Genomic DNA, 18,065 nt, shown 5'->3' on the forward strand with positions numbered 1-18,065 from the left:
TACAGTTCTCAGTGACTCTGCAGGACTTCCGAAAATTACACCCTTTTAGAATGATGTTTCAGTGTTTATATAACCATCGGCTAAGTGCTTCGCACAATGAAAGATTATTACGGCGGAGACATATCACAGAGAGGCCGTGCTTTCCAAGAGACGATTGATAACAGTACTGAACTTCCCTAAATGTTTGCGCACTGCTCGTTTAAGATATCTCTTAAGGTAGCTTTCCACCTTTATTGGGGTATTTTATGTCCGAAACTCGAAAATTTGTTTTTCCTTGAAAAGTATTCCTGTAATATTGATCTTCAAGTGTGAAGAATATCTTGGTCTGAAAGTTTCTGTTTCCGGCTAAAATTTTGCGATAAAAATTAAGTGCTGTAAGTGGACATAGTCGCTGTCTTTCCAAATTATTTCGGTTTTTTGTTTCATGTGAGCAACTATTCACGTTGTTCTGCTCACTGAAACATTCTATATATTGTCAGTCATCAGATCTCTGCTCTCTCCCAACTTGTAAATATGACAATAAATGCTTCGACAACATAATTTACGGTACATACCAGAAAATATGTCATGTAGGTTATGTGTACGTGCAAGGTGTAAGTAGAGTTCTGACGATTGGTAATTCAACATGTTTCAGAAGAACATGAAACAAAAATAACATAATAATTCGATTAGATCGTAATGTTTCTCCGTAGTCACACTTATGATATGAAGTGTCCTTCCTAAATTTTTCGCAGAAAATTGTGATCATCACGCATGAGCATTTGCCCCCTCCTTTCAATAGTGAGCCCAAACGTGCGAAATGGCAAGAAAAAATTATCATGTGATATGATTTCTTGCTTCTTCCGGTAATTGCCGCAGCAAAACTTGACATTTTATTCATCGCGACGAAACGTTGCTTTTCTACTTATCTCGACAGAAATGTCCAGATGACCGATTGAGACAACAGCCGGGTACACGACCTGGCTCCTCTCAGTAAAACACAAATCTTTTTTCTTGACAAGTGAGTGATTGAGTGATGGAAGTAACCGCACTGACTTTAAACCAGGGCCCAAGGAACAGGGCAGGAAATAATGGGAGGTACGAAGTAAACGACACCAAGATTGTTCGTAAGCCGATACGAGTACTGTACTTCTTCCGCGAACACATGGCAGGTCTGACGTATGTAGCCTCCTGTCATATGGGACATCTCCAGAGCAGCCGCCTGTCTATTGTGGGCTAAGAGGTACCGTTATTAAGGTAGTATGCGCCTCGAAAGTGAAAGACTTAAAATTTTGCTCAAACTTTCCTCAAGGAATCTTTCAACCATTCTCTTTCAAAATCAAGAATAAAAATCGGGGGTCACCTTGCAAATTTTGGTACTAGAGAAACAAATTACCCAAGATTTACCGATATTTGAAATTCAAAATGGCCGCCATCCCTGTGTTAACTCTATGAAGGAAAATGACATTTTCGATTTTCATAAAAACAAAGCCGCTCAAAGTCTTTTTTACACCAAAAGCTTTAAAATGATCCCCTACAAGTGGTAGACAAGAAAAGCATTGTAAAAGTTTGGGAGTCCGAATTATATAGTTTGTTTGCTTTTATATTCACAGGTTAAGGCCGTGCATTTGATGGCCACGGTAATTAAGGTCACCATATTTTTAGAATTCTTTTCACCTTCAGAGATAAATTAATTCGAAGTATCAAAGATGTTCGTTTCATCCTTTTCCCCGAGGAAAAACAATTGCGGATATACCTTGATCAAATTACAGGTAATCAATTTCTCTTTAATGGAGCGAGGTAGTTGTTGAACGTTCTACTGCAATGGTAACTATACATGATGACTAATCTTTTGCACCTATCACTATCTCCTTTGCAAGAAGACCTGCTTATAAAAGGAGTTTATGTCAACGTATTTGAAGAAGCACTATAATGATAATGAGATTTTACTCAAGTCCGGCCTTTAGTAAAAATGATGAAATTGATAGGGGTATCTTTATTTTTAGACTTAAAGAACTGAAACAAACGGACCAGTCAATACTTCTATTCAACGCTCAATGGATGATATTACGAATAACAAACAGATCAAACAGATATTTAAACAACTAATTTTATATTTAGTTGTAGATATTTTGCCTGTCAGAGTAATATTGTCATGTGACGGGTGAAATGAACTGACTGTGCGTTTAGGTCCTTCATACATTGTCATGAAAATTTACAACAGCTGTCACCTTGCACCGCGAAATACTGGTATGGATTCCAATAAAATTAGCAGTAAGTCGCATTTTTGCTTCAATGATTTTATCCCCATTATATAATTATTATATTCTTTGCTTCAGTGGCGTCCTCGAGCGATTAGGTGTTTGTGGGTTTTTCAGGAAAATGCCACACAGTGTATTTTCAGTAGGATTTTATTGAGTGGCCTACAAATCTTCGTTTACAAATAGTGCATAAAAGTACTTAAGGTAGAACGCGCGTCGGGACAGATATTCGGACTCTCAAACCTTTGTAATTCTTTTCTGATATACCGATTGTGAGGGTTCATTTTAAAGTTCTTGGTGTAAGAAAACTATTCACCGGCTTAGTTTTTTATTCGAAATTCGAAAATTTCATTATTCTCCATAGAGTTAACACAGGGATGGCGCCCATTTTGAATTTTAAATATTGGTAAATCTTGGGTTATTTGTTTCTCTAGTTCCAAAATTTGCACGGTTACCCCCGATTTTTATTCTTGATTTTAAAAGAGAATGGTTGAAAGATTCCTTAAGGAAAGTTTAAGCAAAAGTTCAAGTCTTTCACTTTCGAGGCGCATACTACCTTAAAACACCTGCAAGCTTGCAACATGTCACATTGCGGTGTAAATTACGGAGGTGAGAGTGAAGTTTTGTACTCATATTATACGGAAACATTAAAAGTTAATCTAAAACTCGCATGTGAAATATTTTTATGAACCCTCTTACCCGCTTACCTTTCAAAATTTTGAGTGAACGCAAAACAAAGAATTCGGTTAACGTTACTCTAGCCCGAAAGTGAACACACAACTGACACGTCATTGGTTACGTTATCATTGAAGTAGTTTTTAGCCCTACCGTGCATTATGGTCGACCGCTAGAACACTTTAGATCTTAATTGGTTAAATCTTCCATACGGCCGATCTTACGGTGTCCTTTCAGCATAAATTAAATTATACAGCCTGGTAACAATTATGTCAAATTATAATATGAGAGAGCGAGACTCGAATACGCTTGCATAGCTCACCGGGCATCAAGGGCTTTGAGTGTTTGAAGATACCGTTATGCCATTATTCTCAATAAATCTTTTTCTTTCTTTCTCTCTTTCTTTTTTTCCTAGTTTACCAACGGAGTGAGTAATCCATTCTTTCAGAAGGTATTGAAATGGGGGAAAGGGTAGATCATGACTTAGAAACAAAAAGCATAATTAAATGATGATTTTGATGAAATTTAATGATTCAATTACTTTTCCGATCTGCATTATTATTGACACTTTTTACTGGTGTGAAATATCAAACCTGTGCGGTTAACTGTAGTTAAGTGTTGATGGCGGGAAATGTCTCATTCAGCTGTCTGCTATAACGGTATAATGACTGTCGTGCAGTAATGAGAAGACGGTAAAACTTGGGCCTTGGGCAAAACCTGGGCAAAACTTGTGAGTTCGAACCCGATTGAAACCATCGTATTATGTAAGCTATACATTTATGGTCCTTAGGCCAAAATAAATAAATAAATATACAAAATGTTTCTCGTCCTTAGTTTGATTAGAAAATGATGCGGCCATACGAATTTCTCTTGAATAAAAAATAGCCCACCCCCTTTTTTTCAGGGGGAATTCAAACATGTCTGCCATAAAGTCAAATGGTTGCCACTGAAAGAAAGATTTATTGAACATATCAACTGATCCAAAACATGAATTCAATGTTGATGTTATGTTTCTGTTCGTTCCATGATTTTCTTTTTTTCAGAACTTAAAAAAGAAGTCGTGATGTGTTTGTTTTCACATGACGCGCGCGATGACGGGAAGCGGACATTTTTTTACCCTTAGATTCACTGCGCGTCATCTTCGCCCTTCAATGAAGAGAGAGTGTACTTGTATTGGGCTTTCACTTGTCAATCAACAGTGTACACATATTGACTGTATGTAGAAAGAGTACTTTTCGCTAGGCTGGCGAACTTTGGTAGGAATTCAACATTGCCAATGGTGCTCCATAATGATGGCGATGATGATGATGATAAAAAAAATAATAATAATAACAACAATAATAATAATTTTCATGTTTTTCATATTTCTTTAAGAATTTTCATATTTTCCATATTTCTTCATAATAACAATAATGATAATAATAATATTTTTCATATTCCTTTACTATCATTAATGACCACTGAATACCCTATGGTCTCAGTCGCAGCAGACGACACTGTCATCTTCTTTATGAGTTCTAGAATGTGCGCATGCGTCAACAGTTTTTCCGAAGTGTTAGTCGGTCAACAGTTTCGGAAACTGCTGACTGGTAACTCGGTCTTTTCATGTACCATCGTCAAAATGATGCATACCACGTGATCGTACATTAACGAATCACAACAGAGAGTTTGGACGAGACGTGTTACAATACGATCTTTCACCTCTTGGATTATACTGCCATCAAAATTCATTTTACATTTGCCTGTATAGAGGTTACATCCCAACTCTCTAAATGCATGGATTTTGCCTTCAGATGGATATTGGCACCGCTGATCCTGACAAAATGCCTGAATCAGTTGTTAGAAACATGTATGGATGAGTCGAGATTTCAGATCAATTTGATGCGGCTCGATAAGTTGCTTGAAAGAGCATAGGTTACCGGACACGGCCAGACGCAAGCAAGCATTTCCTTGCTGACCAGTCCATGGAAACAGGTCTTAGTCATTAGTGTGAGTGAGCACCTACGTCAAAAACTGTTGTTCTGATAAAATGAAAAGTATCGATGCGAGGAAATATGAGGCAGATATCACCTAATGACGCATGGTCTCCGAATATGATGCGTACGCTTGGTTAGATTTATGAAAGTGACTATGAGGCTGTTGCCTTGGTAACGTCGTCAGAGAGAAATCCATGTTTGATGGGGCGAGGTAATATACTACGCTTCATGTATCCTAGTTACTGTCATAATGATGATGGTATCTGATAAGTAATTGTCTTCAAGGCGGTGTCGCTTGACATTTCAACATGCTCAGCAGGCCGATGGCCTTAGCCCACGTTTCGCAGACGCCCGCCACTGTAATACCGCTGTCAATCAGTCAGCTGTCAAACAGTCAGTCTATCTGACAGCCTCTATCTGTCTGCGATCAAGAATGGCACATAAGATTAATGTTGTTAATACATTTTGTTTTCTGGATGGCAAGTACTGACCTGTTTTGCTGGGTAATTAATTGCTTTATTATTTGTTCAGAAGTCAGATATAAAAATGACCGCACCATATTTGATGAATCTCGCTACAGATATTGATCATACTGACATACGACAGATTTCAAGGTCATTTAGCAGTTTCATGACATTGACACTCATTTGCATATTTTACGAACGTTCATAATTAGGGAATGATTCGACCACAGAAGATGAGACTTGCTATTATAATGGTGATACAAATACAGAACAGTGTTAAAAGACATTGAACAGTTTCATGTCGACTAATTTGTCACTTGCAAATTGACATCCGGAAACATTTTGTCAAAGTCAATAAAACTTACTTCATATATTGACGACACAAAGAGTATTATTGTAGTGACAGACACAATGTCAGCCATGCCCGAAATCTAGATACATCACGTCAACGTAGCTGCAAAATTTAACTTTACGATGTACATTATGTTTCAACTTTCATCAGTTGCCGATGTACCTTGGATGCCGTGTGTGCAGTGGTCGTATGGGTCCCGTACGACCTTTGAACTCAGATCCGACGACCTCCTCCCTTTAATGTTAGGCCGACCCAAACAGGCAGTAATATTTTTTACTGAAGCAATACACCTCATCATTGACTGCATCAAATTCAATAAAACTGCACAGATATTGCTCTAATATAAGTGAACTGAGACATAATAATAATTGATCATTTGCATGTTTCAATATTTAGTATATTTTGCTTCCATACAGTACCTCTGACTGCTCCAAATTTAATGAATTTTCACAGTGATGTTACAGTTGATCATAACAAGACGTGTGCATAGCAAGACATTTTGCACTTTCATGTCAGTTAGTCACTAATTGATTAAAGAGATTACTTACTGGAGGAATTAATATGGGACAAAACAAAAGTGGCAATTTGAAGACTAATGTATCATTTGAGTTTACATTTGGTATTTATAACAGAACAGCGTTACATGGCAATCCGGGATGCTACAAATATTGCAAAACAAGTTTTTCAGTCCCCAGGATATAGTACCTAATGGTCAATAGCTTGCACATATTTACCCGATTTCGTTTTTTTCCCTTGAGTGTGCAGTGTTGCTTTCCTATCGGGAGCAAGTTTTAGGGTTTAGTACATGCTGAAAAAAACGCAGTAAAGTTATTGATTGTGGAAATTTATTAAATTTCGCATAATTTTGCCGACGAGAGTAAGGAAATTAGCCATCATGGTTATACAACTGATATCTTTTCCTTGTGTAAGAAGGCCTGTAAGACCGATTTGAAAACCTGAAGGGCACGTAACGGTCTTCTAAAATGTCGAAAACAGCTATAGAGTGATAGTCACCAAAAATGTTAAAACTCAGCCCATACTTTGGGTTTTGCTATGATCATCGCCTTTTACGCTTTTTTTATGAAGCAAATTTGATGTTCCGGCATACTGTATTTACTATAAGTAACGTATTTTTAGTGATATTATCATGTACATTGTCTTGCTCTGATGTCTAGGATCGTGACGCCATGTGCGAAATTTCACACCCGTGACATCCCCTTATGTCTCTTAATGTTCAATGTGCAACACTTCAACAGGCTGTTATTCGACTCTAAGCCACATATTTCACCAGACACCTTCCTGTAGCTGTGAAGCACGCCAATTATAAATTGCAACCCCTTCAAATTTGTTTCCAACCGGTAGCCTTATGACTTTGAATGTTTTGTGTTGCCCTCTTGCATCTTGTAAAATAGCGTTTTGAACACAGTATGAACACGGCTTATATTTCGTAGTGACAATTAGACTGAACTAATAATGTGCTCAATATCGTTTTAAGTACTGAACGTCAGTTGAATGTCTTTATCACATTCGTTTTATGCGTTTGGTAATAATAGTTTCTTTGATGCCCTACTGATTTGTGTTGATCTCACAGCATTAATGAAAGCTTGTCCAGCCTCTTAATTGATAACTAGCCTTGTAACACTACCGTTCAAAAGCAAAGGGGTTTTGAAGGTACCAATTGTATAATAATAATAATAATATTTATTTCTTTAAAGCGCACTACACATACGTCTCAGTGCGCTTTACACATTTAAAATTGATAAAAATACCAGCAAAACATGACAAACTTAAAATGTAAAAACAATCAAATTATGCTAAAAAATTATGCTAAAAACGTACATGGTTAAAAATAATGAAAATTTCTGCAGAGTAAAAAACAGTCAAAATACAAAAAAAAGAAAATTATTAAAAATTCTACTGAGTAAGTAGCAGAAAACGTTAAAATAAAATAAATAAAATAAAACAAGCATCAGCGGTTACGGTAAAATGGTGACCCTTCCGAAACATTAGTAATAGTGCTTTACAAAAAGATGGGTCTTTAAAATGCGCTTAAAACAGTCAACGGAACTAGCATTACGGATTTCTGGAGGCAATGAGTTCCACAGAGACGGTGCACAGACAGAGAAAGCTCTCTGCCCATATGCCTTGTTGAACATTCCCCGCGGTGGCACTAACCGTAACGAATCACTCGATCTGAGATCTCTGGCAGGAGTGTATATCTCAATCAGATCCATGAGATAAAGTGGAGCAACACGATGAACTATTTTAAAGGTTGTCAACAAGATTTTGAATTTAATTCTAGCTTCAACCGGCAGCCAGTGTAGATCGATGATACAGGTGTGATATTATCAAATTTTCGAGTACGCGAGACAAGGCGAGCTGCAGCATTCTGAAGTGATTGAAGGCGTCCGAGCTGAAATTTCCCAACACCATACAAAAGACTGTTGCAGTAATATCCAGCTGAGAAGTGACAAATGCATGGACCATCTTTTCTGTGGTTGGTTTGTCCAACAATTGACGGATCTTGCCAATTCTACGCAATGCATAAAATCCATTCCTACAGATGTGGCTGATATGGTCTGACATCGAGCCGTCATGGGTGAGTTTCACACCGAGATTGCGAACTGTTGCAGAAGGGGCAATATCTGACTCACCAATCCTTAGACTTGAGAGTTTCACTGCATCGGATCTGAGGCGAGACGAAAACTGAACAACCTCTGTCTTCTCATCATTGAGTATAAGCATATTGGATTTCATCCAGCAGCGGATTTCGTTGGCGCATACCTCGACAGAAACTCGAACTTCATCAGGTCTGCTACACACAACATAAATCTGTGTATCATCCGCATACATCATAGGATTAAAACCATGCTGGACGATGATGTCTTCAAGTGGTGATGTGTAGAGAGTAAAAAGAATCGGACCCAGAACTGAGCCTTGAGGAACACCATACTTCATATGTGTACTAGCTGATGCTGCAGAGCCAACTTTGACGCACTGATTGCGATGGCTGAGATAAGACTTGAACCACGATAGAGCTGTACCAGTGACACCAAACCGAAATTGAAGTCTATGAAGTAGTATCTCATGATCAACTGTGTCAAAAGCCGCCGACAAGTCCAGCATGATGAGGAGAACGTCATTTTTATCGTTGAGAGCAAGCATGATGTCATTATTAGACACGCAGAAGGGCAGTCTCTGTACTGTGATGAGCGCGATAGCGCTCTGGAACTTGGAAAACAGAGAGTGATCACTGAGGTAACTGCTCAACTGCGATGCAACAATGCGCTCAAGAACTTTAGATAAGAATGGTAGATTTGATATCGGTCGATAACTCTTCAGGATATTTGGGTTGAGGTCCGGTTTTTTGAGCAGTGGTCGGATGACGGCAGATTTAAAGTGACTGGCACACTACAAGATGACAGCGATTCATTGAAGAGATGAGCCAGGAATGGCGATAGAACACTGGCAAATTTCTTGATATAGTTCGCTGGCAGTACATCAAGATCACATGATTTCGGCGCTGATCGTTTAATTAGGGTATAAACCTGGTCTGCAGACACAACACTGAAAGCTGGAAATGTATGGGACGGTAAAACGCAGTCACTGTCAACACGGACACTGGGTAAACCTTCACGAAGTTTAGAGACTTTTGTGTTGAAGTAGTTCATGAATTCAGATGGAATTTCCTTCGATGGAATTTGCCAAGGTAGCTCTTTGGCGTGAATTGCCTTCGCATCAGTCAACTCAGCGATGATCTTGAACAGCCTCTTATTATCTGCCTCTTCAATGCGAGTCCTATGGTAGTCAGCCTTCAAATCATCACAGCGGCGAAAGTATTCATTCTGTCTTGTCAGAGAAATTTGACGATCAATCTCAAGGTTTGTGGTGCGATATTTTATCTCCAGTCATCGCACAGTTTTCCGTAGCAATAGTAGCTCTTCACAATACCATGGGCCCTTACTTTATCAGTCACCACTTTATGCTTGATGGGGGCGAGAGTGTCTAATATGTCCGTGACTGAGTCGATGTAGAATTTTGATAGACGTTCAATGTCGATATCACGTGGATGGTGTGGAACTTAGCAGCGATTTCGTCTCGCAAGACATCGGTGCTCATGTTACGGAAATTTCGCCGCGAGATCCTCACCTTACTGTTTGCCGGACGCTGAACGGTCAAACCGAACCGTACAAGACTGTGATCAGAGTTCATTGAATTAGTGATATTGACGGAGTGGAGAATGTCTGCTGGTCTGCTGAACGTGTAATAACTAGGTCCTAGGATGTGTCCCTTGTTATGTGTAGGCGAGAGAATGTGTTGACGCAATCCCATAGAGTGCAGTAGGTGGTAAACTTCACTGTATCGGGCAAGTTGCCGTCATCAAGATGAAAGTATAATCCTCACTGTTAAGACTTGTCAATGGGAGAAAGTTACAAAACCTGTGAAAATAGCGTTAAATAGAACGATTCATATTAACTATTTCAGAGATATCCAACAGCTTTAGTAAATCTAATTCGGTATTATTTTTATTCTGTTAATCAATTGCGTGCGCAGTTTTGTCAAAAGGTTTTTCGAGTAGAATTTTCGTAATTTGCTTCTGTCACAGAGGCTCTTAAGAACGTAAACATTACCGTTAAGATTACTTTGAACAAATTCAATGATCTAAAAATTCAGGGTCGGCGAAGAACTTTAAAAAAAGTTGAAAAAGATACACACTAGGCTTATGTTTTGTTAAAAGTCGTTGATTGCCAACCAACAGAAAAATGTTCACACTGGACCGTAATGAACGCGACTGGAACTAATTTGGGATAATTGTATGGCGAACTACTGTTGGTTACATCTGCAAATGTAAGCTCATCTGCTCTTTTCTTCAGGCAATGCACTTGTTTCTATGAGAAATTTATAATATTGCAACATTAAGTCAAAGGGTACCCAATACTTTCGAGAAACTTGAAAAATGTAAAGATCCAATTCTCCAAAACTAGTTCCAATCGTGTTAGAGACACACCTTGACTGTACGCCTAATGGCGAAGATCTTTTTTATGCAAACATCAGCATTCACTTGGTTTGAAGGTGAACCTGTAGTTCAGAGTCAAGCTTTTTAAAGGACAGGTTTTGTTATCAACTTGTCTAACTGTGCACAAATTTCAAAGGAGAACAAAGGACTAAAATCACATAAACAGTCAATGTCAACAACCAACAATGCGATAACCAGGAATTGAGGACTCCCCTTTAAAGAAAAGCCGTGTCCAAATGATTGTATTCCTTCGTTTTCCTATTTTAGACTAACACGCCCTTGTCAAAGCCATCATAATCTTTCTAAAATTACAATAACTCCTGAAACGTTTGTTTTATTTTCCTTCTCAGTGACATCATTAAAGCATTATACGTTTCTTTGACAACACAATGTAGGTAGGTAGGTAGGCAGGCAGGCTGGCAGGTAGGCAGTAATAGGTATGTGGGTAGGTGAGTGGGTAGGTGGGTAGGTAGGTACAAACTAGGTAGGTTGGTAGGTAGGTACAAACTAGGTAGGTTGGTAGGTATGCATGCATGTATGCATGCATGTATGTATGTAAGTAGGTAGGTAGGTAGGTAGGAAGGTAGGTAGGTAGGTTGTATGTACGTTTCTTTGTATCTATGTATGTACAGTGAAATCATTATTATTCTTTACTTAATAGACCTTTAAAAATTCCCTATTTTGTCCTCGGCATAGTCTCGCATTTTCAAAACTTTAACGACCAAATATGTTTCTTTCTGTTTTGCAAAATGCAAAATATTTCTTAACATTACGGTCTACTCAAGTTTGAGAAGCCATGTTACAGGAGACACACGCACACTTTTATTATACCTGTAAAGACAACTTGAGCAAATTTTAAAGGGGATCGATAGAGGGCGCTCTTTGTGGACTGGTACGATCTGTTTCTGACGTGGTCTAATCCATAGTCTATGCACAGTCGTGGTAAGCTTGGCTTTCGATTCGAATTCATACCGAAAGTCGATGTCCTTTGGGTTTTGGGCCCTGAGAGTGTTGCTAATTATTTTCATATCTGCAGCCTCGTCGCAGAAAACGCCAGAGAAACTCTTGGCAATTCTTGGCAAGAATATAAAGCAAAAGAATGATGATACATTCTGCTGTATCAACATTCCACTGTATAAAAAAGTTCTTGTTGTGAAATCAAGGACCTCCGGGAAACGACTTCTTTTTTCTTTTTTTAAGTACTTTCTTATTTATTAAACATGAAAAGGACAAGCAAATGCAAAGAGGGTTACAAGGACAAGAGAAAAACTACATAAGCATAACACAAAACAAGAAAAACACTGGCGAAAGGGATGACGATAATGTTGTTACTCATTCAGCAAGTGTTTCAAGGTTCAAATTCCCCATTTGGCTTGAAAAACAGAAAGTTGATTTTTGTGTTCACTTATGTTTTTTCTCAAAGTTCATGACACATTTTAAAGTTTTAAAGTACATCGTGATGGAACGCCTGATATTATGAAAACGTACTGAATACAGGTGATGCTAGGCGATCAGGATTGCGTGATTTAAAGCAACAGATTTCTTTACAGGCTGAATACCATAGATAACACTATAACCATTCAAAAACAGCAGTTCGCCTGACGCATATTGCCAACATTTACGAAAATCTTCCCAAAAGAGCTTGACGGCAGGACATGAACATATCATGTGTTCTAAAGTATCAATATCATCACAATGTACACACGAGCCATCATCCACAACTCTCTATTTCTTTAAAAGACTCCAACAGGCGATGGTTCTATGTGCAATTTGGAAGTTAAACATCTGAGTTTTTCCTCCGTAGTTATTTCAAAGGGAAGGTTCCATATCTCTTCCCAAGAAAAGGCGCTGTTTGGATGGAACGACTTCTTATTAAGTTTCCGTCACAAACCGGCAATCTTAAGACGCTATCTAAGCAAAAATTTTTCAAAAAAATATCCTTGCTTCTGTGTTCTATCGAACTCACAGTAATTTTTTATCATCTTAAGGAAGTATAGACTCATGCCGTGTGGCTTAGAAATGACATGTGATTTCAGGACCCAACAGAAGATTACAACCATATTGAAGTTTTAATCTCTATTTGTGTTTTATAGAGGATACCCTTTCATGTGAGTAAAAACCATAAAGAGAGAAGAATCTTAATTTCAGCCATACTTTACAGTTTTATTTTTATTCTTAATGTGACTTACTAGAGGAACGATTTAGGGCAATTTTATAATATAACTTTTCGACGAGAACGATAAAATTAACAATTTCTGTTATAATAACCTCTGTTCAAGGTTACAGTCACAATAACCTGTGTGTATCTCCAGTGTTTGGTATGGTCTGATTTTGTAGACAAGAGGCCGGCGAAGGCTTTGTGCATGTAACAATATGGAGCATTTAGCAAAGAGTGCGACCTCTGCGGTTCAAACTGTGAGCAAGAAAATCTATCTGTCGGTGCATTGGGTAAACCGACTTGGAGAGAACAACAGTGTTCATATTCAAAGGGACATAAGCTGTAACTTGTGGCAAGTTTTTCAGTATTCTGCTTCTGTATATCAACTACCATGTCTGACCTTAATCCGTTTGTCATGCTGAAATTTCGAGTATTCTTTTTGTCAACACAGCTTGTATGTGTGTAGCGATCATTGTTTATTGTATACAAAAGAATTCTAGTTGTCCGGACTTGAATACAATTTTCAACAATAACAATGGAGATTATAGTCATATAGGTTGTGTTGATATGCTAAATACTTGCTATTAAATTACATACTTGCTATTAAATTACAGTTTAGGGATTCAATGCAGAAAGTGTAGGGAAACCACAAAACAAAAGTTCTGAAAAAATAGCCAAAAGATACACGTTATGGAGCTTTGAAAGATATTCGACAAAAAATGTCTTGATGCCCACGATTTGCACACGAATTTACATTTCTTCGTTTGCGAGTTGAAGTGACAAATTGAACGAAACATACACTAGACTTTTTATATGGCATGTGATCTGATACAGGTGAGCTCCTTGTTGTTTTAGAGTCCATTATTTGGAAATCAATCAAAAGTGTGTTTTTCTGCTCACAGTGAATCAAACTAACCTGAACGCAAGAGAAAGTCCAAGGGTCTTTTCTGGGGTGGTCGAAATGATGTTTTGAGCGGGGCTTGGCTTTGCGGGAAATCTACTGTATTTTAGGTCACATTATATCGAAAAACAACGATAACGAAACCTGTGTGAGTCAGGGCATTGTTGTGTCCTTTGTGCGTGCATACGTTTTTCCATGTCACTCGCGGCTACCTGGACGGGTAACTCGATATTCCTCATCTAGATTGGTTATTTTTCTTCGGGTCATCACCGATGCTTTTCTCGCAATAATCTTCTTGTGTTGCCATAGAAACGAGTTATTCAAGAGAGCCCAGGCCATGAATTCACCAACGGCGTGTTTTATAGAAAAAATGTCCCCAGATGAAAATTGCTGTTATTAAAAAGGTAAAGATGATGCCTGGTACCAATGACGCAGATTGTAGCTTACAGGTAGTGAATGAATAGCCAGCTCTAATGCATTTCCTGTATTAGGACTAGAACAGTGCTTCATTTTGAGAGTGTCTGGCTGTGCTGTGCTACGTTGAACTTTGAACAACGACGGGATCACCCAAACAAGTTGTATTCTAGCGTTATATACGGAAGAACAAAGTGGTCGACAATAGAGACAGCCTTGTCCGATGATATAAGAACCATTAACGTTTTTATTGTCTTGTACAGGGAATAAAAAAATGCTGAATAAGTATCGACGTGTGAGTAACAAACATACAGAGGCTTCCAGTGTATTTCCCTTTCAAAGACAAAACAAACACAATATGTCCGACAAAAACACATGAAAAATCATTGCTAAATTTAAATGTTCACAGACTCTGTCCATTCCAGCCGCAAAAATAATCACAATACGATGCAAACGATACATAAGAAAGACAGGTACAGATGACAGCATATAATTATCCGCTTTCGATATTAAAATGGCTCTCCGCGTTAAATCGTCATGAATTAATAACTCATTGTTCGCGTCCTTGAATTATGACTCCAGTCCTACACGGAAAGTAACGTTAACCGGAATGTTCTGTGAATATTGTGGAATCTCGATCGGTGCATTTTTAAAAAAAAATCAAGTGTATCATTATCTATGTGCAGGAAAAGATGAAGCTTGTATCACCGGACGCACTTTTTGAAGATGACGTAATTTTCGACCCTCGAACGTTTTGCTGCACTCAAAGGACTATTCTTATTAACCTTGAAAATTTATCCTTAACAAAATTTGCCGTTTCTTGCCATGGTATATGGAAAAACCTTCTAATTAGATTAAAAATGTTTGAACTAAGTACCTCTCGATTATCTAGCTGCATTAAAATTCACATATTGACAAAATAAAATCATTCTAATGATACATAAATTGAATGCAACGAAGTGGTTTCAAGTAATGTTACTTTGCAAGAGTGGAATTATGTCACAAGGAGCGGTATAATTTATGAGTTTTTTTAAGAAAAAAGGCGTTGAAGTTTACTCTACAGATTCTGGTTTCTCTGTACACTGATTTACAACAGCCAAGCCTAGTGCTGCTCTGACGGATATGTTTCTTGTTCTTTCACAGATTTTCACTATGACTAACACGAACTTCTCTCACTCAAAATGTAGCCGACAGAATTAGAACGACCGGAAGAGTGTAGATTTGTACCAGTTATGGAAATATGTGATTGAAATATGAATAAGTAATAAGTCTCAAAATAATTTATGAAGAGAATCGAAACGGTGAGCAAAAAGTCAGGCATAATGACATCATAAAAACACATGCAGAGAATCTTATATTTTGTTAAATATCAGATATTACGAAATAACAGAAAATTTTATCTTTCATAACATTTTATGTTCTCATATGTGGGTTTAATGAAGCAGCTGTGCATTAAGGTTCGTAACTACGCAAAACTAACGATATTTTCTTCGTAAGTGTATTTGTTTTATGTAACATTAGGTACACAAGGAATATGAGAAAAATGCATTTTCCATTTTACCTATTGACAAACGTCACACCTTTGGATTTTATGCAGCTGATATTGCTATATAAATAATTGAATAAAAGCCGAATAAAGCCAAATCATTGTCATTTCCTTCAAGTTTAGCTTTCTTAACACCTCCTTTGGGTTGCGGAATGATATTACATTTATAAAAAAGAACCATGAAAAACTGATGAGTCGCATCGTTTTAAATATTTGTATGCAAGAAGGAACGAATGGGGCCAATTTTGCTTGAAATAAAGATGATGACGTTAAGTTTTGAACACATACTTTAAAAGTACTCATTTTATAAAGTCTTTTGTAAAAGTTTTGAGAAAATGACGATATACTAATGGCATGTTCTTGCATTGTTACAGGTAAGCCAATGATATCTTGCACTGTACCATCCATCGATAGTTATCAACTGTAAGATGAAGATCATTCAATACCATTATACCTCCTTGGTTAGTTAGACAATGAGATTGGAACGATAGAGGTGATTTTATATTTTAACCAGTCCGTGCATCGCCTCTTGTAGATGTTCTTTTAGCAGGTAGGTTGGTAGATAGATAGATATGTAGGTAGGTAGGTAGGTAGGTAGGTAGGTAGGTAGGTAGGTAGGTAGGTAGGTAGGTAGGTAACGTATAACATGAAGAACCTGATCAATACACTAGTACCTCTTCGGGTATGTAGACTATGAGATATGAACAATAGCAGTATTTCTATATTTTGACCCGTGCATGCATCATTTCTTGTATGTTTCTAAAGATATATGTCTAAATAGAAAGTTACGCTGTATATTGTACGAGACACACAATCATCACTATGTCTGTTCATCTGTTTTCTATGTATGTATGTATGTATGTATGTATGTATGTATGTATGTATGTATGTATGTATGTATGTATGTATGTATGTATGTATGTATGTATATGTATGTATGCATGCATGCATGCATGCATGCATGCATGCATGCATACATACATGCATGCATGCATGCATTCATGTATGTATGTATGTATGTATGTATGTATGTATGTATGTATGTATGTATGTATGTATGTATGTATGTATGTATGTATGCGTGTGTCCGCGCGCGTATGTGTGTGTGCGTGTGTGGATGAGTGTATGCTTGTGAGATAGCGTGGCAGTTGTTACGTATGTACATATTGTACATGTATTGATAGGTTTCGAACGTTGCTGCGCACATTGGCACTGCACATATTTGCACACTTAGTTTTACATATTTAGGCTAATTAATGTTTTAAAAGGATAAAAATAGATGTCCATAGTTATAAAATTGCCCTGAATGTTCCGAGAAGCTTCAAAATAAGCAAAGGCACTCGTTTACGACTTGGGAATCCGATTTAGGTGATCGAAGACATCTTAAACTTGGATTTCGAAGTATCGTGTAGGCGACCAACCAACGTCTCCTTGCTCTTCTATGACGCTGGTATTTCAACATTTCGACTGCTTTAGTTCCTGCAAAAAAAATTGGAAAAGTTATAACACTGAAATGACAGCTTTGTTACTGAAACAAGACTCATGTTTCGACTTAGATGAGGATATAATTGCAGGTGCAGACAACGAAGCTATTCGTGCAAGATGTTCTTGAGCAGTTTTTCTGGGGGGGGGGGCAAATTTAAAAATGGGTCGGGAGCAAAAATTAATTTTTACTTTAGGGAAGAAAGAGTTATTGCAGTTTTTACAGTGGGCGGGGTTTCTGGGAGAAAATTCCTGGCAGTAGGTACCGAAAATAGGTAGAGGTAGGGGAATGCTGTGGTTGTTAGAACTTTAGGGAAGATTAAGCGGTGTCAGTGGTGGGACAGGGCAGAGAGGAGCTTGCAATGTTGTGGGGAGAGGTGAGCAGGCAGGCCATTGATACTGGAGGTCAGTGGGCGTAATATTTCAGTCGTAGGGCATGTGTTTCGCATATGCTGGTGGTAGAGCAGTTAAGAACAGCTTCACTTTCCTCTACAGTTTATGAGGTCAAGGTCAAGAATATGTAAAATCCGTATGTCAGCTAAAAGGCCCGTGTCTGGCGTCAGATTTTCTTGCCAGGAAACATGCTTACTAGATAAACATGCTTACTAGATTACAATTTCATTGGAAAAACAAAAGGCTATACACCTCCATAATCCTCTTATAGACTAGAACAAACTTGATCCCTGGGGTCGATTTCCCTACCTTTAAGGTAGGTCGCGCCTCGGGGACAGATATTCTGACTCTCAAACTTTTACAATTCTTTTCTGATCTACCACTTGTGGAGGCTCATTTTGAAGCTCTTGGAGAAAGAAAAACTTTCACCGGCTCAGTTTTTCGAAA

At 37.9% G+C, this 18,065-nt stretch overlaps 1 protein-coding gene across 1 annotated transcript in view; it reads right to left on the reverse strand.

Annotated features, from left to right (window-relative positions):
• Positions 1–16,740: 16,740 nt before the first annotated feature.
• LOC139121263 (stimulated by retinoic acid gene 6 protein-like) overlaps positions 16,741–18,065 on the reverse strand; it is a 91,524-nt gene continuing 90,199 nt past the window's right edge. The window contains exon 17 of the mRNA XM_070685997.1: positions 16,741–17,222. Coding sequence (XP_070542098.1) covers positions 17,065–17,222 — 158 coding nt within the window. The 3' untranslated portion in view covers positions 16,741–17,064. The remainder of the gene's footprint in view (positions 17,223–18,065) is intronic.

Source organism: Ptychodera flava, chromosome 21, assembly GCF_041260155.1.
Source record: "Ptychodera flava strain L36383 chromosome 21, AS_Pfla_20210202, whole genome shotgun sequence".
Taxonomy (NCBI): domain Eukaryota; kingdom Metazoa; phylum Hemichordata; class Enteropneusta; family Ptychoderidae; genus Ptychodera; species Ptychodera flava.